This window comes from Hyperolius riggenbachi, chromosome 1 (assembly GCF_040937935.1).
Source record: "Hyperolius riggenbachi isolate aHypRig1 chromosome 1, aHypRig1.pri, whole genome shotgun sequence".
In the NCBI taxonomy this organism is placed as follows: Eukaryota; Metazoa; Chordata; class Amphibia; order Anura; family Hyperoliidae; genus Hyperolius; species Hyperolius riggenbachi.
Genome location: NC_090646.1, coordinates 289,757,649 through 289,785,384, shown reverse-complemented (window position 1 = coordinate 289,785,384; position 27,736 = coordinate 289,757,649). Strand labels below are relative to the sequence as shown.

Here is a 27,736-nt window from a genome sequence, read left to right as displayed (position 1 = left end):
ATAAGAAGCTCCTGGGCCATACCGAACTTCTTCAGTTGGTGGAGAAAGAAAAGTCTCTGCTGGGCTTTTCTCTGGGTGGAGGCAGTGTTTCCTTCCATGTCAGGTCATTGGAGAGGGTGGTGCCTAGGAGGCAGACACAGGGAACCCTTACAACTTCCGCGCCCTCAATGTGGATTGGAGGTGGGGGGGGAGGCACGCTTCCTGAAGTCGTCGATTAACTCCACGGTCTTTGCAGTGTTGAGGACCAGTCTGTTCTTCCTAGACCAATGGCAGATTCTGTCAACCTGGTGGCGATATGCCTGTTCATCATTTTTTGTGATGAGGCCAACTATGGTGGTTTCGTCAGCGAATTTGATAACTTTGACTGAGTCTTCTGTGGATCTACAGTTGTTTGTGTAAAGGGTTAAAAGGAACAGCTAAACAGCATGCCGAAAATGTGCATTAGTACTGACATCAATGCAATTTCAATGCAGTACTTTTCTTTAAATGCGATTTGTAATCCACTCTGATGCAAGAAAAGAAGACAAACTGCTTGCTACGGATTTTTGCATCATGCATGTGCATCACATGTGGTAAGAGTCAGTGGTCCTGCAAGCAAATAAAACATTTTAAATTTCCATGCAAAGTTTCGCACCCGTTTTCTCCTTTAACATGCTTCTTCATGTTTCCTCTGTACTTACAGTGATGCCATGTTGCTATGGAGATGAAAAATCAGATGCGAAAATTCACATTCAAAACGCGCTTAAAGAGACACTGAAGTGAAAAAAAAATTATGATATTATGATTTGTATGTGTAGTACAGCTAAGAAATAAAACATTAAGATCAGATACATCAGTCTAATTGTTTCCAGTACAGGAAGAGTTAAGAAACTCCAGTTGTTATCTCTATGCAAAAAAGCCATTAAGCTCTACGACTTTCAAAGTCGTGGAGAGGGCTGTTATCTGACTTTTATTATCTCAACTGTAAGTAAACAAATGTCTTTTTCTCTGCCAGAGGAGAGGTCATTAGTTCACAGACTGCTCTGAAAGAATCATTTTGAATGCTGAGTGTTGTGTAATCTGCACATATTATAGAATGATGCAATGTTAGAAAAACACTATATACCTGAAAATAAATATATGAGAATATTTTCTTTCCAGCTAATCTTCTAGTAATTATTCATCGTACACAACCAATTCACTATATCATATATTTTTTTCCGCTTCAGTGTCTCTTTAAAGGAAACCTGTAAGGACTTCTACTGGTCCCCTGCAGACGTCCTGTGCCCGTGGTGGGAGAAAACAATCCTCTGGTCCCCTGCTTCATCTAAGTTTCGCTATCATTGACTTGCAATTCAATGGCCACTGCGCCTGCGTGGCCCTGGGTGCACGCGTCCTCCTCGTTCGCGCCTCCGTTGCCAGGAGTGTCCTGCGTTAGGCGCAGTACGAGAAAACCTTGTGCTGCGACCGCGCAGGATGCTACTGGCGGCGGGAACGGACACGGGAACACAGTGGCTGGCAACATGCTCAGTGACAAAAAGTGAAACTGAGCTGTGGCAGTGGACCAGAGGATAGGTTTGTCCCAGCGTAGGCACAGGACGCCTGCAGGGGGCCAGTAGAAGCCCCAGGGAAGATAAACTTTTCTTTTTCCTTACAGTTTTCCTTTAAAAACTGTATCTCCCTGTATGTACAATGTCTTTAACTCTGATACCTGTACAAATGTCGTTAAGGTTTGACATTGATTGCTATGTTTTGTAATTCAGTTAATAAACTTCTTTGAAAGTAAAAACTGCGTTTTCAAAAAATTCACATTAGAAACGCATGTCTGTAACCATACTCAAATCACATGCGAGATAGTGGAAATAGGCCCTATCAGTGTGCTTCCTTGCACTCACTCTTCTCCAGGGCTGCATGGAAGCTCACAGTCTGGGAAACTTGTGACTGATCGGAGGCTGCTTACCCGCTTTCTTTATTGAATGTTGGAGCAATTACTGGAACCAGATTTACATCTTATTATTTTATAACTTTACCATTATTCCTATGAAATGTTCCAGTTACCATTATACCGTATAATGCACTAGTAACCAAATTGAGCTCACAGACACCATAAAGTTATAATATATTCCCTTCTTGGTTCCAATAATTTATAATGGCAAAAATGGACTTATGCAGGAGACCATATGAAAATATATAAAGATCTTTAAAGAAACAGGGAAACCATGGTAAGGACTTAACCACTTAAGAACTGCAGTCATAAAACCCCTTAGGGCCCTTTTCCACTAGCGGCGTTTGCGATGCTGAATCGCAAAAACGCAAACCGCTAGCGATTTTACAATCGCTACGGTTTGCTTTTTAACATGGGAATCGCGGTAGGTCATTTCCACTACCGCGATTCGTTTTTGCGGGGAACGCGAACGCGCGGCGGAGCGATAATTGCCGCGATTTTGCTATGCAGTGCATAGCATAGCAAAATCGCGGCCGCAAACGTCGGGGGAATCGCCGGTTTTGCGATTCAGCAATCGCTAGCGTTCAGCGTGAACGCTAGCGATTGCAGGTGGAAAAGGGCCCTCAAAGAGACACTGAAGCGGAAAAAAAAATATAATATAGTGAATTGGTTGTGTACTATGAATAATTACTAGAAGATTAGCAGCAAAAGAAAATATTCTCATACTTTTATTTGCAGGTATATAGTGTTTTTTCTAACATTGCATCATTCTATAATATGTGCAGATTACACAACACTTAGCATTCAAAATGAGTCTTTCAGAGCAGTCTGTGAAGTAATGACATCTCCTCTGGCAGAGGAAAAGTAAATAGTCCAGGAACAGTTGAGATAATAAAAGTCAGATAACAGCCCTCTCCACGACTTTGAAAGTCGTAGAGCTTAATGGCTTGTTTGCATAGAGATAACAACTGGAGTTTCTCAACTCTTCATGTACTAGAAACAATTACACTGATGTATCTGATCTTAATGTTTTATTTCTTAGCTGTGCTACACATACAAATCATAATATCATCATTTTTTTTTTCGCTTCAGTGTCTCTTTAACCTCCCTGCCGTTATAAAAAATTGCTGCGCACGGCAGGGAGGGTGTTTTTTGGCATTTTTTTTTTTATAGCATGTAGCTAGCCTAGCGCTAGCTACATGCTTCCCCCCTCCCTGCGGCGTCCCCCCGAATGCGCCGATCGCCGCCTGCGCATTTACCCATCCGGAAATCCCCTTCTGAACGGGATTTCCAGGAGGTCTTCCCCCGTCGCCATGGCGACGGGCGCGATGACGTCACCGACGTCGTGACGTCAGAGGGAGTCCCGAACCCCCCCTCGACGCTGCCTGGCACTGATTGGCCAGGCAGCGCACGGGTCTCGGGGGGGGCACCCTCTGATGCGGCGGGTTGCGGCGAATCGTCGCGGAGCGGCGGCGATCGTAAGTTACACGCAGCTAGCAAAGTGCTAGCTGCGTGTAACAAAAAAAAATTATGCAAATCGGCCCAGCAGGGCCTGAGGAATCCTCCGCTGAGCTCGGGATAACCGGCAGGGAGGTTAAGGACCAGAGCCTTTTTTTCCATTCAGACCACTGCAGCTTTCACGGTTTATTGCTCGGTCATACAACCTACCACCTAAATAAATTTTACTTCCTTTTCTTGTCCCTAATACAGCTTTCTTTTGGTGCTATTTGATTGCTGCTGCGATTTTTAGTTTTTATTTTTATTATATTCATCAAAAAAGACATGAATTTTGTCAAAGAAATGATTTTTTTAACTTTCTGTGATAACATTTGTCAAATAAAGTAAAATTTCTGTATACATTTTTGTCCAAATTTATTGTGCTACATGTCTTTGATAAAAAAAAATTAAAAAACATTCAGTGTATATTTATTGGTTTGGGTAAAAGTTATAGCGTTTACAAGCTATGGTGCGAAAAGTGAATTTTCCCATTTTGAAGCATCTCTGACTTTTCTGACCACCTGTCATGTTTCATGAGGTGCTAAAATTCCAGGATAGTATAACTACCCCCCAACTGACCCCATTTTGGAAAGAAGACATCCCAAAGTATTCACTGAGAGGCATGGTGAGTTCATAGAAGATTTTATTTTTTGTCACAAGTTAGCGGAAAATGACACTTTGAGACGAGAAAAAAAAAAAAAAGTTTCCATTTCTGCTAACTTGTGACAAAAAAAAAATGAAATCTGCCACAGAGTCACCATGCCCCTCTGAATACCTTGAAGTGTCTACTTTCCAAAATGGGGTCATTTGTAGGGTGTGTTCACTGTCCTGGCATTTTGGGGGGTGCTAAATTATAAGCACCCCTGTAAAGCCTAAAGGTGCTCAATGGACTTTGGGCCCCTTAGCGCAGTTAGGCTGCAAAATAGTGCCATACATGTGGTATTGCCATACTCAGGAGAAGTAGTATAATGTGTTTTGGGGTGTATTTTTACACATACTCATGCTGGGTGGGAGAAATATCTCTGTAAATGACAATGTTTTGATTTTTTTTACACACAAATGTCCATTTACAGAGAGATTTCTCCCACCCAGCATGGGTATGTGTAAAAATACACCCCAAAACACATTATACTACTTCTCCTGAGTACAGCGATACCACGTGTGGCATTTTTTTGCACCCTAACTGGGCTAAGGGGCCCAAAGTCCAATAAGTACCTTTAGGATTTTACAGGTCGTTTTGAGACATTTCGTTTTAAGACTACGCCTCACGGCTTAGGGCCCCTAAAACGCCAGGGCAGTTTAGGAACCCCACAAGTGACCCCATTTTAGAAAGACAACACCACAAGGTATTCTGTTAGGAGTATGGTGAGTTCATAGAAGATTATTTTTTTGTCACAAGTTAGCGGAAATTGACACTGTGTGAAAAAAAAAAAACAATTAAAATCAATTTCCGCTAGCTTGTGACAATTTTTTTTTTCTATGAACTCACCATACCCCTAACGGAATACCTTGGGGTGTCTTCTTTCTAAAATGGGGTCACTTGTGGGGTTCCTATACTGCTCTTGCATTTTTGGGGCCCTAAACCGTGAGGAGTAGTCTTGAAACCAAATTATTCAAAATGACTTGTGAAATCCTAAAGGTACTCATTGGACTTTGGGCCCCATAGCGCAGTTAGGGTGCAAAAAAGTGCCACACATGTGGTACCGCCGTACTCAGGAGAAGTAGTATAATGTGTTTTGTGGTGTATTTTTACATATACCCATGCTGGGTAAGATAAATATCACTGTAAATGACAATTATTTGATTTTTTTACACACAATTGTCTATTTACAGAGATATTTCTCCCACCCAGCATGGGTATGTGTAAAAATACACCCCAAAACACATTATACTACTTCTCCTGAGTATGGCGATACCACATGTGTGGCACTTTTTTGCACCCCAACTGCGCTAAGGGTCCCAACATCCTATGAGTACCTTTAGGATTTCACAGGTCATTTTGAGGCATTTGGTTTCTAGACTACTCACGGTTTAGGGCCCCTAAAATGCCAGGGCAGTATAGGAACGCCACAAGTGACCCTATTTTAGAAAGAAGACACCCCAAGGTATTCCATTAGTAGTATGGTGAGTTTATAGAAGATTTTATTTTTTGTCAAAAGTTAGTGGAAAATGACACTTTGTGAAAAAAACAATAAAAATCAATTTCCGCTAACTTTTGACAAAAAAATAAAATCTTCTATGAACTCGTCATACACCTAATGGAATACCTTGGGGGTGTCTTTTTTTCTAAAATGGGGTCACTTGTGGGGTTCCCATACTGCCCTGGCATTTTAGGGGCCCAAAACCGTGAGGAGTAGTCTTGAAACCAAATGCCTCAAAATGACTGTTCAGGGGTATAAGCATCTGCAAATTTTGATGACGTGGTCTATGAGGGGGCAAATTTTGTGGAACCGGTCATAAGCAGGGTGGCCTCTTAGATGACAGGTTGTATTGGGCCTGATCTGATGGATAGGAGTGCTAGGGGGGTGACAGGAAGTGATTTCATGGGTGTCTCAGGGGGTGATTAGAGGGGAAAATAGATGCAATCAATGCACTGGGGAGGTGGTCGGAAGGGGGTCTGAGGGGGATCTGAGGGTTTGGCCGAGTGATCATGAGCCCACACGGGGCAAATTAGGGCCTGATCTGATGAGTAGGTGTGCTAGGGGGTGACAGGTGGTGACAGGAGGTGATTGATGGGTGTCTCAAGGTGTGATTAGAGGGGGGAATAGATGCAAGCAATGCACTGGCAAGGTGATCAGGGCTGGGGTCTGAGGGCGTTCTGAGGATGATTGGGTGCCCTAGGAGCAGATAGGGGTCTGATCTGATGGGTAGCAGTGACAGGGGGTGTTTTATGGGTAATTAGTGGGTGTTTAGAGGAGAGAACAGATGTAAACAATGCACTTGGGAGGTTATCTGCCGGCGGGTTTGCGGGCGATCTGATGGTGTGGGTGGGTGATCAGATTGCCTGCAAGGGGCAGGTTAGGGGCTGATTTATGGGTGGCAGTGACAGGGGGTGATTGATGGGTGATTGACAGGTGATCAGTGGGTTATTACAGGGAAGAACAGATGTAAATAATGCACTGGCGAATTGGTAAGTGGGGGTCTGAGGGCAATCTGAGCATGTGAAGCTTTCCTCTCCCAAGATAAGATTTTTTTGTTTGCAAACTTTGTGTCTAGTTACAATAAAACTCTTAAAATTATTTCTCACTGCTTCATACCATTTCTGCTCAGTCAGGTCAGTCAAGTCTGACTGGCATTGTGCTATAGGTGTACTATTATAGGAAGATTGATTGGAGTAGAGGCACCCAAAAATTGCTGATACAGGCTTTTTTTTGTAAATTATGCCTTAATCATTGAGGATTTAAATAGATCACATTCAACTATAAAAGTGGGTATGCCCAAGCTGCAGAGACCTGAAAAACATTTTATTTGGCAGCTGTTATTGGTTTGTGCAATTACAGTAGCATAAAACAATAGCACAAACTTAACCTGTCAGCTATTCTTGGTATATTCTAATATGACACAGTGTGAAGTACAAGCCTTTGCCACCTTATACAAAAGATCTTTTATGCTGGCCAGTGTTTTTAATCTCAGGAGAACCTTAGAAAGTGCCTAATGGTGGGCATAGATGGGTTGCGAGCCGCCGGATCGACCCCAGCCGCGTCCCCACGTGTGCGCGGATCGATTGCTGCTCGTCCCCGCCGGCGGTCCTTATCAGCCGCTCGATTCCCTGCCATTGTCCGCCGGTGGGAATCGAGCGGGTGTGGGTCCAGTGGCATGATCGGACCAGCTGAATATTTTCAGCTGGCCGGATCAGCTGGTCGATGCACGGTACAGAAACGTACAGTGTATCCCCAGCAGGACGACACTTTCCCCAGTGTCAGCAGCTCCATTCAGCAGAATGGAGCTGCTGACTTTAGGAAAAAGTCGCCCTGTGTAATACAATGTAACTATGGAAAGATGGATATCATTTTAAAGCTCTCTTTCTCCTCTTTCTGTCGACACCTAAATAGTCGCCCTGCGCCTTTTAGTTTTCTCTATTTTCGAGATTGAAATCGCGGCCGCGGCAATTTCAATCGCGAAAATAGCGAAAACTAAAAGGGCGGCGGTTTATATATCATTGGAAAGAGGAGAAAGAGAGCTTTAAAATGATATGCATCTTTCCATGGTTTCTGCACTGCTCGGAGTCCCTTTAAATTATGCTTTCATCATAATATGACAGCATGTACTGACCCAATGCCATATGACATCATTTGAAGCTGTAGAAGATGGGCAGATAGGGATGAATCAGCTGTCCTCCTTTCTTGATGACTCTGGTGCAGTTCTCAAAAAATGAGTTCTTTAGGTTCCTGATGCCCGTGTTTAAATACAGTGTCTTTATTTTTGGAAGTCTGGTTAAGTTTAGGCAGCAGTCACTGTGATAGGTGTCTGTGTCTGGGCCAGTTTTACGCTTGTGTAGTTATCTGTTAGAGGCAGATTTATATGGGCAGCACGGTGGCATAGTGGTTAGCTCTCTTGCCTTGCAGAACTGGGTTCCCGGTTCGGATACCAGCCTGGGCACTATCTGCATCTAGTTTGTATGTTCTCCCGGTGTCTGCGTGGGTTTCCTGTGGACACTTCGATTTCCTCCCACATCCTAAAATCCTACAGATAAGTTAAAAAGCTTCCCTCTAAAATTGGCCCAAGACTACAGTAGGGATTAGACTGTGAGCTCCTCTTAGGGACAGTTAGTGACTTGAATATGTACTTTGTAGAGCGCTGCGGTAGATGTTGGTGCTCTATAAATACTAGGCAATAATGGTTAGGTTAGTTTTAGTACGATTTTAAGTTAATGAAGAATTTTTGGCTTTATTTAGATTAGAGTCAGTCAGATGAAGAAATATTTTGGGTTAAAGGACAACTGTAACGTTCTTGAACAAAAAGGTTAGATACTCACTTAAGAGGAGAGAAGGCTCCAGATCCCTTAAAGCCTTCCCATTCCTCTCTGGGTCCCCTTGTTACACCACCACGCTGTTCTTCAAATCTCCTGCTGGCTGCGTCTTTGGGTCTCCTCAGAAGCACTCAGTCCCAGAGTAAGTCCAAGGATGAGCAGCTACATTTGCGCACGTGCGAGAACTCACACTCGTGTGCATATTACGGAGCTGCTTATCTTCAGGAGACCTGCATACTTCTGTGACCTTCTGATGAGACCCGAAGCTCCCTTTGACATTAAGGCTAGAACGGGGGGCCCAATCACGGAACAAGGAGATACAGAGAGGAAGCGGGAAGGCTTTAAGGGATCCAGAGCCATCACTCCTCTTAGTTAAGTATCTAATTTCTTTAGGACATTACAGTTGTCCTTTCAATTTTGTTAGCCAAAAGGATACATTTAGGTGCAAGTTTCAGCTTAGGTTAGTTTGGAGGGTTGGGGGATGCAGCTACTGAAGAGTTAATGGGGTGAGGAGTATGGAGATAGTGGTAGGGATCGGACAGTGGCAATGGTTGCTGTTATGCCATATTTGCAGAAGTACTGTAGTATTGTAGAACAATCATGTTTATTATGGGGGGGGGGGGGGTGGTGGGTTTTTTTTTATTATTATTACTTTTAATGCTTCTGTTCCAGTACAAATATCATACAGAGCTATTAAAGAGAAAAGTAAAAAGGTAGAACCCTTTGTAGAGTTTAATTTTTGTCCCTCACTTCCTGTTCTGGTGACACTCTGTGCTAATAATATAACCACTGGTTTCACCAGGGCAGGAACCAAAAGGAATTCTCTACAAATGAGACACAGATGGTAATAACAACCTGGCACACTAACCTTTTCCTGCTTTATCCAAAACTGCTTTATGCAGCTTTAGACTTATAAATCAATTACAGTGTATCTATAAGAGCTGTATTTGTAAAAGCATAAAATTACATTTTGTAAAATATATTACCGGTATATAGTTGACTTTATTTTTGAGTGTTGCAGGTATCTTAGATTACATAGTGTACATCTGCGTGCCTTTCAGCGAGAATGACATCAGTGTCTGTAAATTAAACAAAGGCAAATAATTGTGTCCCTTAAGATCAAATTAATGAAGATGATTTTAGCCCATTGTTGTGCTCATTCAATTTAACATGTAAATTCTTGTTCTTTTTTATTTACTTCACAATGTTCCCTTGTGTAGGATCATCTTGTCTCATTTTGAAGACAAACAACTCCGTAAGGCCTCCTCCGGTATCATGGGAACAGAAAAATGTTGTGATAACTGCAAGACCAGGTAAATGCTCTCCCTAGAGGTTTAATGTCTGGACAATTACCGTATTCATTTTATTTCAGAAGTAAAAGAAAGTGACTGTGGTGTAAACTCTGTTAGCAACAAGCTTTCTGCAACAATTTATAGGTCTTCTGTTACAGCCGATGTAAGCGTATCATTGCAGTATAATGACATTTGCAAATGTTTTTGTTGTTCAGGGAAAGAGTGACTATGGATAATAAACTGGGTAGCCTAGCTTGCACTCTATATGGACTATTTTGTATTTTTGTAGTATAACTGCTTTAGTTTTTTAAACTTTAATAAAATCTGCATACTGCTGAGACCTATGGATGGGATGTTGGTGTAGAGCTTTTAGCACACAATATTCACACTTAAGGTAGCCATACATCTAGCAAATTATGGGCAGATTCGACTGAGACAAATCTCTCTCTTATTGAATCGGATGAGAGAGGTCTGTCAGCTGCCCATACACCACAGGACAAATCCCAATCAATTTCATGCTGAAATTGATCCGGAATCGGCCTTGTGCGCTGCATCCGCCGCCCTGACGCTGTGCCCCCTAATGTAAATATCCCCCCGGTGCCCCGTGTAATGGATACATTACCTGTCCGCGACCTGCGCTTGTCCCCCGCTGCCTCCGGAATATCTCCTCTGCATACACGCACGGCCCACTGGGTTTCCTAGTAAGGGCACACGTGTGTGACGTCACACGCGCGCGCCCCCTTACTCAGAAACCACATGGGGCATGCGTGTATGGAGAGAAGAATGCACCCGGAAGCCACCGGAGGGACAAGCGCAGGCCGCGGACAGGTAATGTATCCATACTCGGGGCACCGGGAGGACATTCATATTAGGAGGGACAGCATCGGGGGTTTTGTCGCGATGGTCGGTGAATTGCACGCCATTACCGCCACACACCCGTTCGAGCAACATTTTGCAGCATGCGGATCGAGAATGCAACCAATTTTCGTCCTGAAATTGGTCACGTTGTCGGACGGGCATGCACTAAGCGGCGCCAGTTTTCATCCAATTCGATCATAATAATCAAATTGCACGGTCGACCGGCCACCAAGTCGCCTGATGTATGGCAACCTTTAACCTGCTAGTGTTCTTCAGCTTGTTCACTTTGAATGGGAACTGGATTAAGCTCTGCCACAGTGACCACACTTACAGAGAAGCTGTCTGTGTATTAGAGATGAGTCAACCCTGAGCTAACCTCTCTCCCCTCTGAATGCTTTACTTACAGCACCATCACTCCCTGCATATAACAAGAACCACACAAATCGGCTTCCCAGTTTTATATGACTTCAATTCACTAAGTATTATCGCATTCAGTAATTCAGAAAACAGCTGATTATGGCAGTTTGTCAAGCGTAAATTCACAAAGACTGTTACTGCATGGAATTTTTGACTATTGAGGAAAATTCCCAACTTGTGCAGTAAATACCTCAATAAATGTCAATTCACAAAGATTAGAGCATGCAATAAAACATAAGAGGTATTCATTTTTTGTACCTGGAGCTGTCGGTAACACCCAGCTATTCGCTAAAATGGAAAGGCAAAGGAGCCAGCTAAAAGGAGACGCCACCCTGTCTAACTACTCATCCCATCGGTACCGATGTAATACTGGGTAGAGTATCAGAAAGTGAACAAAAACATAAGATACAGGAGCAGGGCAAATTCATAGAAGTATCCCTGTAACCCTTTAGATGTGAACATGGAAAGACTGATGCAGAGATTGAGGGACTAGAGGAGTCATGTAGATTTAAAGGGACATCAGGGATGGCTTTTACTCTTGTACACTGTCTCAGGAAGAAGCAGCAACTTGCAAAGAAACTGCTCATGTTTTAGGCAAACCAAATGTACCAGAAGAATCAGCAGAACTTTGGCAAGAAGTGGGTAACCACCACAGTAGCAGAAGCTTGCTGCTGAGACTTACTCCACAGCAGGTTAGACTTCTACTTTTCACTGAACAGGTCTTAGTGAATTGCCATGCAGTTTTTCGGTAAATTACCAAACTATTACTGCATGTCTGAAAAAAGTTTAAAAATAATAAATGCGGTTTTTACCAACCTATTATTTTTACCGAATAGGTCTTAGTTAATTGAAGCCATTGTGTGAAGACATGTAGGTGGTGCTGGCTGTAAGTTACTGAGGCTGCAACTATGGATTGGATAAGGATTCTGTATGGGCGTGTGCTGTAAAAACCGTGGAGGAGATTTGGGCACAGCTAGCACCACCATAGGCCGTAATAGGAATTACTGCTATATCGTCGTTTGGTGAGTAATTTGGGCGCCGTCAAAAGACGGAGCACAAATTACTACAGAAACACTGTACTTCATGTTGAATTACAGATTTCCCCCACTATCCATGGTGGCCTAAAAGGGGAATAGTAATTAACGCTGCCGGGACTTGTGCAGGAGCAGTGTTAGCCGTTTATTGGCTTCACGCTGTGCCCAAATCTGCCGGCAGCCATTTAATAGGTCCGCCTGTATGGGCCCCGCTGGTATCTCGCCTTAAGTTAATGGTTGCGCCCCCGGGCCCAGATTTACTGCACAATGCTTGGGTGGAGTGTCCTCACTTTTAAGGCTGGCATGCTCCCCTTTTCTTCACTCAGTGTCGTCCTTTCTCCATTCCTGCAACATCTCTCACCCGTGACCTGGTACCTATGGTAAGTACGTGCTTGCCCACAGGAAATGTTGAAGAGTCTTCACTCTCATTAATAAGTGGGTAAATGTGCAAAAGCTGATTACCAGCTGACTTAAACTGTCCATGCATGCATCGATTATGTCCAGATATACCAAGCCCAGCTATCCCTATCCATCATGAATTCAGTTGGAGAGTGATTAATTCCTACTGTACACTGCAAACTTAATTTCAATAGATTTCATTTGAAATCTATCAATAATCAGTATAGCATAGCACTAGTGACCTGATTGTATCTTAATGAGAAGCAATTTATACATCTCTGATGTGCCTCATCTGCACAACTTGCTATGGCCCACTCTTAATCTGCAACTGGCTTTGAATAGATGCTTGATGCAGGTCTTGACAGAAAGAATGTGTTAACCTTAGGGCAGTACGGTGGCGTAGTGGATAGCTATACTGTCTGCACAGAGTTTTATGTTCTTCCACTGTCTGTGTGGGTTTCCTCCCACATCCCAAAAACATACAGATAAGTTAATTTGCTTCCCCCTATAATACAATAATAATAAATGAGTAAAAAAAAGAAATAATGATAATAACCTCAATAGTTGGAAACTTTACATTACAAGCTGCTTAAAGCGGAACTGAAATAAACTTAAAAAAAAGTTTCACTTACCTGGGGCTTCTGCCAGCCCCCTGCAGCTGACCTGAGCCCATGCACCCACTCACCGATGCTCTGGTCTCCCGCCGTGGCTCACTTTCACTTTGCGCAGTTCGAGTGCACTGCGTGTACTAGGATATGGCCAGGGCGCAGTGGATGTCGACTTAGAAGTCAGCTTCCACTGCGTGAAGAAAAGAATAAGCCCCAGGTAAGTGAAACTTAGTTTATTTCCGTTCTGTTTTAATTTAGCTGGCCATCACACTCATTTTTAAACTCCCTGAGTGAGAGTTAATTACAGCTCCCAGATTTACTGTAGTTTATGTTCAAGAAAACTTTACTATACTATTCTTTTGGCAGTAGGCAGCATGATTCCCCAGTGTTGACAGTTATGTTTTTACTTCAGTTGCAGTATGGTTTGTGTAGTACTGATTTTACATAAAGCTTGTGTAGTTAACTTTTAATATTGGCTGCGGTTTTCTATATATTGACTATTCTATAGATAGATATAATCTTGCTTGAGCTTTCTGCATTGCTTATAATTTAAAATAATTACTACTAACATTTAATATTGACCATCTCTAATTGTGTGTAGTGCAGAGGTTGTGATTGGACTGGTATTTGGAAATTTAGTGGTTATATTTGTATGAGGGCAAAGGTTAGGGAGAGCTGTGTGGGATAAGGTATCGAGCTAGAAGTGGATGCTCTAGTTAAGTTTACAGCCAGTGAAGAGCCTGGCCGAGGAAAGCAGCAGTTGAGGAATGAGAAGAGAGGTGTAGGATTTGAGCAGAAGAGTTTAGTGAAGCCATGTACCCACATCTCGATTTTCCCAACGATTTTAATGACTGACGATTTTTTGAGCACCGAGTAGTCGTTTCTGCAATATCAAGACGTGAGTACAGACGCACGACCACGCAAACGTCACTTAGCATCGTGCCACAATAACGGCCGTCATATCGGATCGCTAAGATCCCCGACGACTCCCACGCAAAGTACCGTGATTGCATGAAGTCTTGTTTGCTCCCGACATGTAACGTCGCGTGATGTCAGGCATACCCGATAGCAGGAAGAGGCGTCGCTAACTACCGTCGTCAAGGGGACATTGCAGGAAGCTTCGGGTGGTGAGTACTCAGCTTAAGGATTGAAAAGCTGTTTGTCTGTTGGTTGACCCCAGAGGAGGGTGTTTCAATAATCAAGGCAGGAAATGATTTGGGCACGCACATTTTATTAATGTCCTGTGTGGGAAAGGGATGGATGCAAAACACGCTTTTGAAGTGGAGATGACAAAAGATGGTTAGTGAATGTGTTTATTCCACACATTCACTAACCATCTCTCAAGACAAATTAAATGGCAGGATCAAATATTACCCTTAGCACTGTGTTGGATGAGCTGAAGTTATAGGGGTGAATGCTGATTGCTGTGGTAGGGCACAACTGCCAGCTTTATTAGCTATAGTGTATTTAAGCAATAGACCATAGGCCAGCGTGCTCTATAACAAAAATATTTACAATTGGAGAAGATATTTGAATTGCTTCTGAACTTCACAGTTGAGTTATTATTGAATGAAATGGACCCAGAATCATAACCTTTATTTGTGTTTTTTAGGTTACAGCATAACCTTTCTGTTACTGATACAGAAGACAGTCTTGAAGATTTTGGCCCACAGGCCTTGCAGTTCATATCTGCAGTGGAAGCTTTGGGGGAAAAATTTGGCACTGGTGTCCCTGTGCTGTTCCTCCGAGGATCTGTAAGTCTAGTTCTTTTTCAAAGACTACTTTTTGCCCCTAAGTAATATCTACTGTACAGGTAGTACCTGAGTTACGAACCCTCGACATATGAATGACCCGCTGATATGAACGGCACAATCCCATCACTTCCAAATAATGCATGCTATTGTACAGCGCCACGGAAGATGCTGGCGCTATATAAATCAAAAATAATAATAATGGTGTTCTTGTATGTCACGTGACATGCAGGACTAGTGGTAACGTGCACTAGTGGTAACGTGTAAAAGGAGGCGGAGAGGATATACAGAGTATGGTAGAGCACATGCTTTTGCCTTTCTTTAGTGCCCTCCTGCCCCCCACTGAAGCTATGGTATGTAAAAGGAGGATGAAAGCAAGAACAAAAGTAAATTAGGAAAGGGAGAAAAGTAGCATATGCGCAGTGATCAAAAAGTGTGGCCAATAGTGACTCATTTTCATGGTGAATCTTGTGCCCCCATAGTTTGCTAAAGCTTTCTAGCACTTCTTAACCTCCTTGACGATATGATTATTTCCAGATTTTAGGGTCTAAAAGCAGTGCAAATGTTTTGAACACTTTCAGACCCTAAAACCAGGAAAAAATCATGCTGCTAGAGAGATCTGCAGCTGCCCAACACTTACCTCCCTGGGATCCAGCTCTACAATTCTCCCTTCATTCTCTGGGTGGCGCTGTAACCCTGTAGTGAGATTGTCATCTGTCGTAATGACGACAAACAGGAATCTCACCATCCGCAGCCTGCGTGGATTGGAAGGATAATGGCTGCCGACGTCTGGATCCCGGGGAAATGAGTTGAAAGGCCTGCTGCGTGCTATTATACTCTGCAGAGACCTCTTGGGGGCTGCCACGAGTCAGGCTGCAGTTTTCCACCTGAGTCTGACTTGGGGTTTCCGCCAGGGAAGTATGCCCCCATGTTTACGGTCCCTGTGTTATATCCCAGGCCAGCACCCCCATAACTCTACAAGTTTTTTTTTTCAGCTCAGTCAGGACCCTATTGATTGGAATGCCTTGTAAGACAAATAACATGTATATCACAATTTTCTCCTGACGGACTCAAAACACCAGAGCTGCAGCCACTAGGACATGCTCTATAGGCAGTAGCAGTGTTAGGGAGTCTTATCCAGGGTCCTCCTACTGAATAGGTGCTGGCTTTCTGAGCAGGAAGAGCTAAGATTTGAACCCAGGTCTCCTATGTCAGACACAGAGCCCTTAATCCTTATAATTGGGCTGAGTCTGAGGCCAGTTCTAACTGCTGAAAATCTGCTGCATGGATAAACCCAACAAAAAAGGGCTGCAGAGAATACTGATTAATAACATATACCGTATTTTTCGGACTATAAGACGCACTTTTTCTCCCCCAAAAGTGGGGGAAAAAAGTTACTGCGTCTTATAGTCCGAATGTAACCCACCTTGGTGCTTTTTTCCTAGTGGGTGGCATGGCAGCAGTAGCAGTGGTAGTCCGCAGTGGGTGGCAGCTGCAGCAGAGCGATCCACAATGTATAAGCAGCATAGGAGAAGCCTCTGTTATAATCCACTTGTCCTTTGATCTCCCCAGGGTGCCCCCGCAGCAGGATCCACAATGAGAAGCGGCATAGGGAAAGCCTCTGTAATCATCCGCATGTATTCATTCTTTTTAATCTTTTAATCCAGCCCAGCGTCAGCCCAGTCTTCATCAGCAATGCTTTGTTCTTTAATCCCCTGATCCAGTCCAGCGTCAGCCCAGTAAACCCCGCAGCAGCGCGATCTCAGCTGATAAAGTATCGGATCATCTTCAGCCGCTATAGCGGCAATCCTCGGGGGCTTCCGTACTTGAATTGTTTAGTTGCGTCATCACATGACCCCGGCGCACGTGCGCCGGGGTCATAAGAGCGGAAGTAAACAATTCAAGTACGGAAGCCCCCGAGGATTGCCGCTATAGCGGCTGAAGATGTTCCGATACTTTATCAGCTGAGATCGCGCTGCTGCGGGGTTTACTGGGCTGACGCTGGACTGGATCAGGGGATTAAAGAACAAAGCATTGCTGATGAAGACTGGGCTGACGCTGGGCTGGATTAAAAGATTAAAAAGAATGAATACAGCGGATTACATGCGGATGATTACAGCGGCTTTCCCTATGCCGCTTGTCAATGTGGATCGCGCTGCGGGGGCACCCTGGGGAGATCAAAGGACAAGTGGATTATAACAGCGGCTTCTCCTATGCTGCTTAAAGACATTGTGGATCGGCCTGCTGGGGACTCAGGAGATTAAAGTCACATTGGGACAGCATTGTGGATGACAAAAGCAGCTGCTCCTATGCTGCTTTGGAACACCGTGGATCACGTTTGTGCTGCTGATGGACCACATGGACACCCAGACCGGACCCAGCTGCCACCCAGGCTGGTGAGATCTCCTGTAATTGAATAGGTTAGTTAGTGTAGCTGGGGAGGGGGGGGGGGGGAGTTGTGTAGTGCAGTGTAGCTGGGGGGAGGGGACAGCAGAGGTTAGGGAAATGTAGCTTAGTATAAATTGTGATGGCATCAGGGGTTAATGTAGCTTGGCAGTGGGACAGAGACATCTTGGGGGAAGGAAAAGTCTATAACACACTCCTGGACCATGGATGCACCCAGGTTTAGTATATTTTTTTTTTCCGTAGTTTTTGCCCTTTAAACCTAGGTGCGTCTTATAGTCCGGAGCGTCTTATAGTCCGAAAAATACGGTAAATACAGTAATAATATGCAAAATACAAATATGTGTACGGTAAGTGTACAGTTTTTGTAAATGAATCAAATGTAGACAGACAATGGGAGCCCAAATACATCCCACCGCTGGTGTGTCCAACAACATGAGGACTCACTTAGTGTGTGTATATGAAGCAACAGATAGATATCTGGTTATTGGAAGAATATAACTTTGCTCAGACACAGTGGTATGAAATCCAATCCACACATTCCAATTTCTGGATGTACTTAATGTTATTGATGTTCCACGGATGAATTTGACGCTCCTTTTTGAATTTTAAATGAGTAGTCCAAGCTGCTTGTTGAATCAATGCTTTGAGACCACCACTGATCTCTTTTTGAAGACCTAATTAACTCCAGATATACGCAAAATAAATTAAGTAGGTGTGCGTGTGCACTGGTCAGATGGGATTTATGCTGATTTAATACTGAGTGCCCCCAAGCTGGCTGCTGCTCTCTTAAGCTGTTCATCTTGTCTTATCTCAGGTTCACAGTACAAGAGGTTTTTCTAAGCATTTGTGATTTGAAAAGCTCTTGCTAATGCAATGCTTTGTATTATTTTTATAAAATTAGTTCACTCAAGTGGAAACACACACACATAGGATTGCATTAGCAAGAGCTTTTAAAATCACAAGTGCTTAGAAAAAGCTTTTGCAGTGTGAACTAGGCCTACGCTTTTTGTTTTTTTACATCTTTAAATGCATTTGTGCAAGAACAGGACCCAAAACACAGAGGTATACTCAATTATTACCTTTCTGTCAACAGCTTTAACCCATAAGAACCCTGGATTGTTTTACTGTACATACCATTGATAGTTTTACTGTACATACCATTGATAGTTTGGTCCCTGCGAACCAGATGTTCAAGCTCTTTACCTTCTCTACATTGGCTCCTAGGAAATTTTATAAAGGTAGTTCTGTAGTGCCAGGCCAATAAACAACAAAACAGCTGGTAACTTCTAACCTAAAGATCTCTACTTAACACTGTAAATGAACTGGGTTAGTTTCAAGGTTCCAGCCATCCTGCCCACTCATTGAACCTTATATTTGATACAGGAATATCTAGCAACAAGAAACCCAATAGTGTGACCATAGAGTGCTATGTGCTCTTAGCATGCCCTAGAAAGTGCTCCACAGGGTCAATATTTTCACTGTATCCATGGCTGAGTGACCTAGGTGCTCAGAATGTTCATCACAGAAAACTCTTTGACCCTGCCAAAGAGTTTGCCATATGGTATATTTACGGTAAATATTTTTTTTATATAGTTAATTATTATTACTTGTGTTTCAAGTTTATTTTTTGTTACTGATGCTTTGTTGCTTTTTGCATAGTAATTTTCAGTGCAATCGAAGCACCTATAGAACGATGTTAAAGTGAACGTGCTGGTGTTCACAACATCAGTAAATTTTCGTTGCGGACTGAATTCAGCTACCACAAAGTGTCTGCAAGTAGTTTTTAAATTCAAGCAGCACTCACTGGATGCTCCGTTTTTGTTCCAATGTCGTGGGCCAAAGTAGTTGAAGTTCTTTGGCTCGCATTACGTCTATCTGGTTCAGTATAAGGGATCAACCTTTGTTCACAATTTTTTTTAAGTCAAGGTTAGAGGCCCATTTTTGTTTTCACTATACAGCAACATTGATAAAGCTTTTTTTTCTCTCACAATGTATGGCCTGTCTAAATTCAGTAATCTGTGGAAAGATAGATTAATTTACAGAAGAAAAAAAAAACACATGCCTGTAAATGCTGGGCTACGCAGGTGCCCTTGCAACCTAGATCTAAATATATACAGGAATAGATTTGTTCTGATTGAGTGTGGTAAGGAGTTTCTGGTTCTGAAGTGGACTCTGTCCATGACCAAATTATTAGATCCAATCGATCTAAGTTTGTGGGAGGTGTGGAGCAATTGTAACAAATTCTTCAGAGAGCAAGGGCCTAAACTATGCAAGGATTTGACTGTTAATCAGCCAATTTTAACAGGGATTCTCCATTACATGGGTAACCAGTAAAGTGGCTACACAAGGGTTTGGCAGTAGCATTCCATACTATCTAGATGTGGTGCAGATCATTATTTGAATGACGTGTAGAAGGTACTGCAATACAATAGCCATGATATGATAAAATGGTGAACTAGGATTGGCATATCTTCTGAAATGATGAGTTGTTTACTGAGAGCAGGAGGATTTCACTACAACAGAGATTTGATTTTTCAAGTTTAATTCTGAAATCAGTTAATATATACCCCAAGGTTCAACCACATAGTTTGAGAGTGGTACAATTTTGCTGCCTGGAATTGTGTAGCAATGACTAGAACTGTAGTCTCAGCTAAGCAAGCATTTGATGATGGGACACTGGGTTTTCGGCAAGATAGGGTTCCAAAGATTAATTGTAAGGAAAAAGTGAGCTGGTTTGTTGGCCAGCCCTGCAATAACCTGAAATAGTAATGACTTTTTTTGTTGATCACTACATCATTTTTTTAGGGTAATGGATAGGAATATTTGTCTTTTGGGAATTAAGGTTTGCATCACTTTCATTTTGACATTTTACTGCATTCTTTAGCTCTTTATTTTATAGTGTTATCAAATTTATTGTGATTGATTGTTGTGGTGTAAAAGATTTGGTGATTTGGTCTTACTGGACCACACCTATTCAGGTTGAATAATGCCCTCTTGGAAGAAGTCAAACCCATCTATCCCTCCCCTGAGATACCTCCCATCCCTCCCCTTCTCACCGTCCCAAATTAAATAAATTATCTTATACACTTGCTTTCATGGTATGCAACTGATTAATTTTCCTGGCTCTATGTTTAAATTCTAAATTCTGCATCAATCTGCTTTCATGGTATGCAACTGATTAATTTTCCTGGCTGTATGCTTAAATTCTAAATTCTGCATCAATCTGCTTAATTATAAGTGTTAATAATTGGGGATTCTTCCTGTGTTACCATTTGCCTATTTCAATTCATTAGTCACAATTTGCATATCTTTAGACTGGCCCTGCCCCTGTGTGGCTATAGTCTAGTGTCTAGTATATTCACAGCTGCAATCAGTCTGCTTGTTAGCATCTATCTAGTCAGGGATATATTAGTAGATCATATAGTCAGCATGACCTTGGTCAGCAGTGTATACATTTAAGGGTGTTAATTTTAAGGGTACTTTAGACAAACCGAATTATACCAGAATTGAGCCAGAAGGGAACAGAAGTGAACTAGCACAAAACTCTGGGCTGTTGTTCATCTACTGATTTTCTACACCCTGCATAGAAGTACCTTCAATACCATATTGAACGTACACCAGCTAAACATACAGCCAGCTAAATTTAAGCACTGCACAACTGCTTACCAAATTACTGATGGTTTCACCGTGCCTCACCAACCACACCACTGCTGATCTTCGCTGGCTGTTACTCTTACTCTTTAATTTACAGCTGGTATTGTTAGGGGGCAGTGGATGCTGTGATGGTATGGTCACAATACTGGGTTTATAGTTGCTAAATATCCAGAGTCCTGTATCAAATATAAGGTTCAGTGAGTGGCCTTTCTTGTGGGTAGGATGGCTGTAGACTTGAAAATAGCCCAGTTCATTAGGACAATTTACTGTCCTACTAACATTTATTGGTACTTGGACAGACACATGCTTAACTCATGAAGCAATCTGCCAGAACTAAGCTGATCATCTGGGTCAAAGCCATGAGTGCTGAGCTCATGCAGCAAGGCCAAAGAATGTGAATGGCAAGTGGGACATACTGAATGAATAATACTTGCTGTGCATACTTTGTTGTCTGCCATGCTCATGCACTCTGTTCGTGACATTCCAGGCAAACACAGTATTATGCCAGGAATATACTAAGTAAGGCCCCTTTTATACTTAATTAGTTGCTCTCAGTTATAACTGAAAGAAAACAGATTTTCAAAGTAATGCCCATGTTTTCCTATGGCACAATTCACACTTACAGGGAACCTGAAGCGAGTAAAATTATTTAAAATAAATACATGACATAGCTGCACATTAATATTACATACTAACCTCACTATTCGTTCCTCTCAGAGGCTCACTATTTTCTTCTTACAGTGATCCCTTCCAGTTCTGACAATATTTTGTCAGAACTGAAATAGGCCAGTTGCTGTCAGGGATATATCAGCAGCTGTCAGTTACAACTGTGAATGTGCAAGGTAATGTCCATGTTACCCTATGGCTCAACTAGGTGATATTACAGTTTAACAGTGTGCTGACCAGGAAGCTGTTAAGGGGTAATAACCATTTTTAAAATGGAGGGCAGAGAATTCCATTGATCATAGTGGACAAACGGGACGCAGGAGAGGAGAAAGCGATTGAGGAGTAGACTACACAGGAGGTAAGTATGACCTGTGTATGATTATTTTGACTTTTTATTTTCAGTTCAGGTTCTCTTTAAGGGCCCTTTTACACTTAATCCACTGTGTTGGGCATACATTTGTGTTAGTATGCAGTTTTTCCTGAAATGTAATGGAAAACCTTTTTGCTACAATCCCCACACACTGGCATCTGCAAAAAAAAAAAAGTACAGTACCTTTTTTTTTTTTTTTTTTTTTTTTATTGCGGATGCCAGCATGTGGGAATTGTAGCAAATAGGTTTTCTATTACATTTCGGGAAAAAACGCGTACTAACACAAACGCATGCCCAACACAGCAGATAAGTATAACGCGTTTTTTAACTGAAATCTTCTTCCCAATGCACTGCTATGGAAAAAACGCATACCAACGCACGCTGACGCGTACTAACGCATACCAACGCATACCAACTGATTGAGTGTAAACTGGGCCTCATTTAAAACAGAAAACTAATTTTCAAAGTAAGTCCCATGTTTTCCTATGGCACCTTTCACACTTAACGCGTTTTAACTGAAATCTTTGTCACAATGCACTGCTATGGAAAAAACGCGTACTAACGCACACCAACTGATTAAGGGCCCTTTTACACTTAATCAGTTGGTGTGCGTTAGTGCGCGTTGGTACGTGGTTTTTCCATAGCAGTGCATTGGGAAGAAGATTTCAGTTAAAACGCGTTAAGTGTGAAAGGTGCCATAGGAAAACATGGGACTTACTTTGAAAATTAGTTTTCTTTCTATTTTAACTGAGAGCAACTGATTACGTGTAAAAGGACCCTTAGTGTTGCATAATGACAAAGATATGTTGAGCAAACAAATCCTTCCACCAGGAAGCATCCTGAACAAATGAGCCATTCTGCCACAGACAACCTGAGCAAATGCAGCACTCTGGTAGTGTCATACATGTTTTCAGCATGTCCCTGGCAAAGATGTGCAGATAATACAGAGCACTTTTTGTTGTTCAGCCAGATAAATGCTGAGCTTTCTGGTGACAGAGTTATGGAGGCTGACAGTTATTATCTTTTAAACAATACCAGTTGCCTGGCTGTCCTGCTCATCATCTGCCGCTAATACTTTAGCCACAAACTCTGAACAAGCATGCAGATGAGATGTTTCTGACAAGATAAGCTGTATGACCTGGTGCACATCAGAGGAGTTTTTCTAAGCGGTTTGAGTTTTTAAATCTGCTGCTAATGTTGTCCTATGTGTCTGTGCACACTGGAGCAATGAGGTTTTGTAAAAAAAAAAAACATAGCAATACATTGGGAAGAGCGTTTGAAACCTCTAAAAGCTCTTCCCAATGTAATGCTATGGGTTTTTTTTTACAAAACCTCATTGCTCCAGTGTGCACAGACACATAGGATAACATTAGCAGCAGATTTAAAAACTCAAACCGCTCAGAAAAACTCCTCTGGTGTGCACCAGGCCTTAGTTTGTTTCAGCTGGGTGTTTCAGAAACCACTGCAGTCAAAGAGATCAGCCGGATGCCAGGCAACTAGTATTGTTTAATAGGAAATGCATAGCCTCTATATGCCTTTCACTTCAGGTTCACTTCAACAACATGTAAATTTTTTTACATACAGTATGTACTTCTGAATATTAATATACATGTAAATAAAAGTACTTTTGCTGTTGAATTTGTAGTTTAAAAAGTTCGAATAATTGTCAGTATAATTCAGTCTATCCATTACATGAAAAAAAAACTCATTTTCCTGATGAAATTATTATTTTTGTTTTCCATCCTCCTGTACACTTTATCCCTCAGATAACTAGCTGCAGATGGGCTTTCAGGCAGTCCCAAAATAGACCACAGGAGGGGGGATCAGGTTTCGTCTATTATATTAAAACGAGTCGCCCTGCTGTAGTCAGAAGTCCTCCTGGGAACTTTCAAATTAAGAAGTTGTCTTTCATGAAATTTTATACCGCCTTTGTTACGGTGGAAGATAAAGAGATCCCGAGAAAGGAAACCTCTAAAGTAAAGAAAAAATAAGTGGTTTGCTATGTCTGATCACATTTAATGAGATGTTGCTGAGAAGAGTCAATGTTAGCTTTGTGTCTGCAAAGGCAGTAATCATAAGTGATTTGAGGTTTCATTGTGTGTTGCTTTTAATGTTAAGATATCAGTTTCACTTAATTATTATACAGTGTGTCTGTTAATAAACCATGTATCAAACTCAGATTGTTAACCTGCAGTTTAAATCGAGCATAAAAAGAGCTATTAAATACCAATGCATCATTTTTTGTTTTCAAATCCCTTGTTCCTGTTACTGTTTAGTTGTAACTGTAAATAAAGATTGTCTACTTCTTTGGACATATACAGTAAGTTCAGGTGGCAGTTCTATACTTTGTTACTGTCATATTTTTGAAGATACAAAGTGAGCACAGAATACAAATAATTTTTCTACAGTATTCGAACAGGAAAGTTGCACCAGAAAGTTGATTGACCCCTCTGAGCCGCTCGGTCAGCGATCCGGCCTGGCAGATTGCTTCTGCAAAACAACATCCTAGACAGAGCATAGTTTTCCCCACTTACCTCACCCTCTGCATGACATCACTCCCACTCTGCAGGATTAGAAAACGTCATGTGTGAACAATGTCAGCCCTGGAGTGTCTCCTGAGCGATTGGGTGCCAATACCTGCCAGGAAACATGCCTTTGTATATGTGTATGGGGCTTTAAGATTCCTTCCTATACTCAATCGTTGTTGCTCAAGTACACAGTTAATTGCTCAGTTTGGTAACAAACTACAAATTGTCGATACAGCCAAGCAGATCTATTTTGTTGGGGGGGCAGTAGCGTTGAATAAGAAAGCATTATCCAGCGGCAGGAAGAAACATTTTAAGACTTTAGTAATCATTTGGTATTTTGCAATTTATCTTGTTTAGTCACAAAAACAATGTCATGGGACAGCTGTAAGTACACTAGATTTTCATTCAAACTAAGAATAATTGACAGCAAAAATCTAGCATCTGAATATAGATTTAAAGAGCTATTTTGAGGGTTAATTAGCCCCTTGAATAACCAGGAGGAGAAGACCAGATAAAAAATATTAATGATAATTCCTATATTTGTATAACCCATTTCTCCTGTCTGAGTCAAAGCGGTTGCAAGGCAGCTACTAGAGCGCACTCAGTAGTTGTGTTAGGGAGTCTTGCAAAGAATTCTTTACTGAATAGTTGCTGGCTTACTGAATAGGAAGAGCCAAGATTTGAATCCAGTTCTCCTTCCAAGTCCAACAAGCAAAAACCTCTTTTTTAGCAAACAGGATAACCATATGTTTGTCAAATGCCCTAAGTTGTATGACAATTGTATAACACAACCCTTCTTGCTGAATTGTATAACACAATTTAACTTTTTTTTGTCTGGTTGCCTTATTATGTTCCATACTTATGTAACTTTTTACAATTCAGCAAGAAGGGTTGTAAGGGTCTAGAACCCACTTGCAGCATGTTTGCCAGCGTTTTGGAAGCGTTTGCATTTTGAAAAATGGTCTCTTATTCACTTGATATGTGAATCACTGCAAAATAGGCTAAATTCTTAGCTGTGATTTTGCTGCAATTCTCATTCAAGTGAGTGAGTTAGCATTTTTGAACATTTTGAAAATACAGACTTTGCCAAAATGCTTGAAAAAAATGCATGTGGGTTCCAGGCCTGCGTTTCCTGCATGCAGATTCACATAGACAATACAAGTGGATGGGGCTGTTTCCACTTGTCAGGATTTCTGAGTGTTTTTTTGTGCAGAAAAAATCTGCATGGCAGAGCCATTAGAATTCGCACACCGCTATGTGATTCGCATACAATGTATTTAATAGGAAATTCGCATGCGGTTTTGGTATGCAAATTTGCATGCAAATTCGCATACGATTTCATGTAGAAACAATGGAAAAGCACACAGGCACTGCCATGGTTAAATTCGCATACATAGTCATCCATGCGAAATCGTATGTGAATTCGCATACAACCGCACGGGCCCTTAGGTTTAAAGAGACATCTTATTTTTTTCATTTTTTTTTCTTTTTGATAATTTAACCAGTTCGGCCTATCTGGACGAGCTTCCTCGTCCAGATAGGCACTGGTGCTGCCGCCGGCTCGTGCGCGCGATCGGGCGCGCCCCCGCGCGCGCTCCCGCTGCCCGCCGCTAGCCCCCCGATCAGTGAATGGGAATATAATTCCCATTCACCGATCTAACTTCCCCGCAGAAATACCGACGCTTTCTCTCCAGAGAGCGCGGTATTTCTGCCCCCAGGAAACAACTTCTCAGCATTTTAGTTCCTAGATGCGAGCTGGTTCGCATCTAGGACTTTTTTCACTGTGGCCATCTTGTGGCCAAATAGTAAACTGCACCCACATACATTTTTGATAAAAAAAAAACATTATTTTACATTTAAAATTAGCAGTTTCCCTCCCACACCAAAAATTACCCACATACACTTTTTTTATTTTAAAAAAAAAAAAAACAACAATTAAAAAAAAAAAAAAAAACAACATAAATAGTTACCCAAGGGTCTGAACTTTTTAAATATGCATGTCAAGAGAATATGTTATTATATTATTTAAAATTATAAGCTTATAAATAGTGATGGACGCAAATTGAAAAAATGCACCTTTATTTCTAAATGAAATATCGGCACCATAAATTGTGATAGGGACATCGTTTAAATGGTATAATAAGCGGGACAGATGGGCAAATAAAATACATGCGTTTTAATTACGGTAGCGTATATTAATTTCAAACTATAATGGCCAAAAACTGAGAAATAATGAATTTCTTCCGTTTTTTTCTTATTCTTCCTGTTAAAATGCATTTACAGTAAAGTGGCTCTTAGCAAAATGTATCACCCACAGAAAGCCTAATTGGTGGCGGAAAAAACGAGCTATAGATCAATTCATTGTGATAAGTAGCAATAAAGTTATAGGCGAATGAATGGGAGGTGAACGTTGCTCGGATGCATGAGATTTTCGGACCGCGGCGCTGAACCGGTTAAACTAACATCCTATATAAAGAAAAGGCAGCACCTCCTAAGTTTGTGCTCAGATATCCTCCTAGGCAGAAGAGAATTTACTCACAATTTCAAAAATTCAGCTGAAGGAGACTTTAAACAAGTTATCAGGTGGCACGGCAGCCAGAGTGGGAACAGAAACAGGAGGTGATCCAGCGGTTAAGTACACAGTGAGGTCGACCAAATACAGACCTGTTTGCTACTACACAGAAATCAAAAGTATGAAATGTATTCTCTCAACTCTGGTTGTCCCTGTCAGCAGACATATTTCCTTGCTAAGTCACTTGCAGCTGGCAGGCACCATTCCACCCATGGGCGTTTGAAGCATAGGGCAAGATGGGTCAGGCACCACCCGACCCCCCCAGGGCAACAGCCGCCCGCCTGGCCAAACAAACCAGGGCAGACGCATATCTTCAGGGGTGCAGGCATGGCTCTGGCGCCATGCCTGCCCCGTCACAGGCCGGCACCACTGCCTCCTTGTGTCCGCCTGCTGTGTCCCATCCCTGCTGGCTATCATGTAACAGTCAGCGTCACTCAGACCTGGTGGACACCGCACTAATATGCAGGAGTGACGTCATATGTCACTACCGCATATGCAGCTCCTGCTTCTCACTGGTCACCGGTTGTTCAGAGGTCTAAATGACGCTGCCTGTTACATGATTTAGGCAGCGGGGATGGAACACATTGGTGCAGATCTGAGGTCTGACATCATGGTGAGTACGGTGGGGGTCCCTTTAACTACCTAAAACTAGAAGGGCATCTGTCACCGCCTAAACTATGGTTGTCCCTGTCACTAAACTGGGGGGGTCCCTGTCTTTACCTGAACTGGGGGGGTCCCTGTCTTTACCTGAACTGGGGGGGTCCCTGTCTTTACCTGAACTGGGGGGGGGG

General features: G+C 42.2%; 1 protein-coding gene across 1 annotated transcript in view; it reads left to right on the top strand.

The window, feature by feature from the left end:
* The window catches only part of WRN (WRN RecQ like helicase), a 191,810-nt gene that overhangs the window by 93,442 nt on the left and 70,632 nt on the right, over nucleotides 1–27,736 (top strand). Inside the window, exons 19-20 of the mRNA XM_068233620.1 lie at nucleotides 9,611–9,703; nucleotides 14,611–14,752. Coding sequence (XP_068089721.1) covers nucleotides 9,611–9,703; nucleotides 14,611–14,752 — 235 coding nt within the window. The remainder of the gene's footprint in view (nucleotides 1–9,610; nucleotides 9,704–14,610; nucleotides 14,753–27,736) is intronic.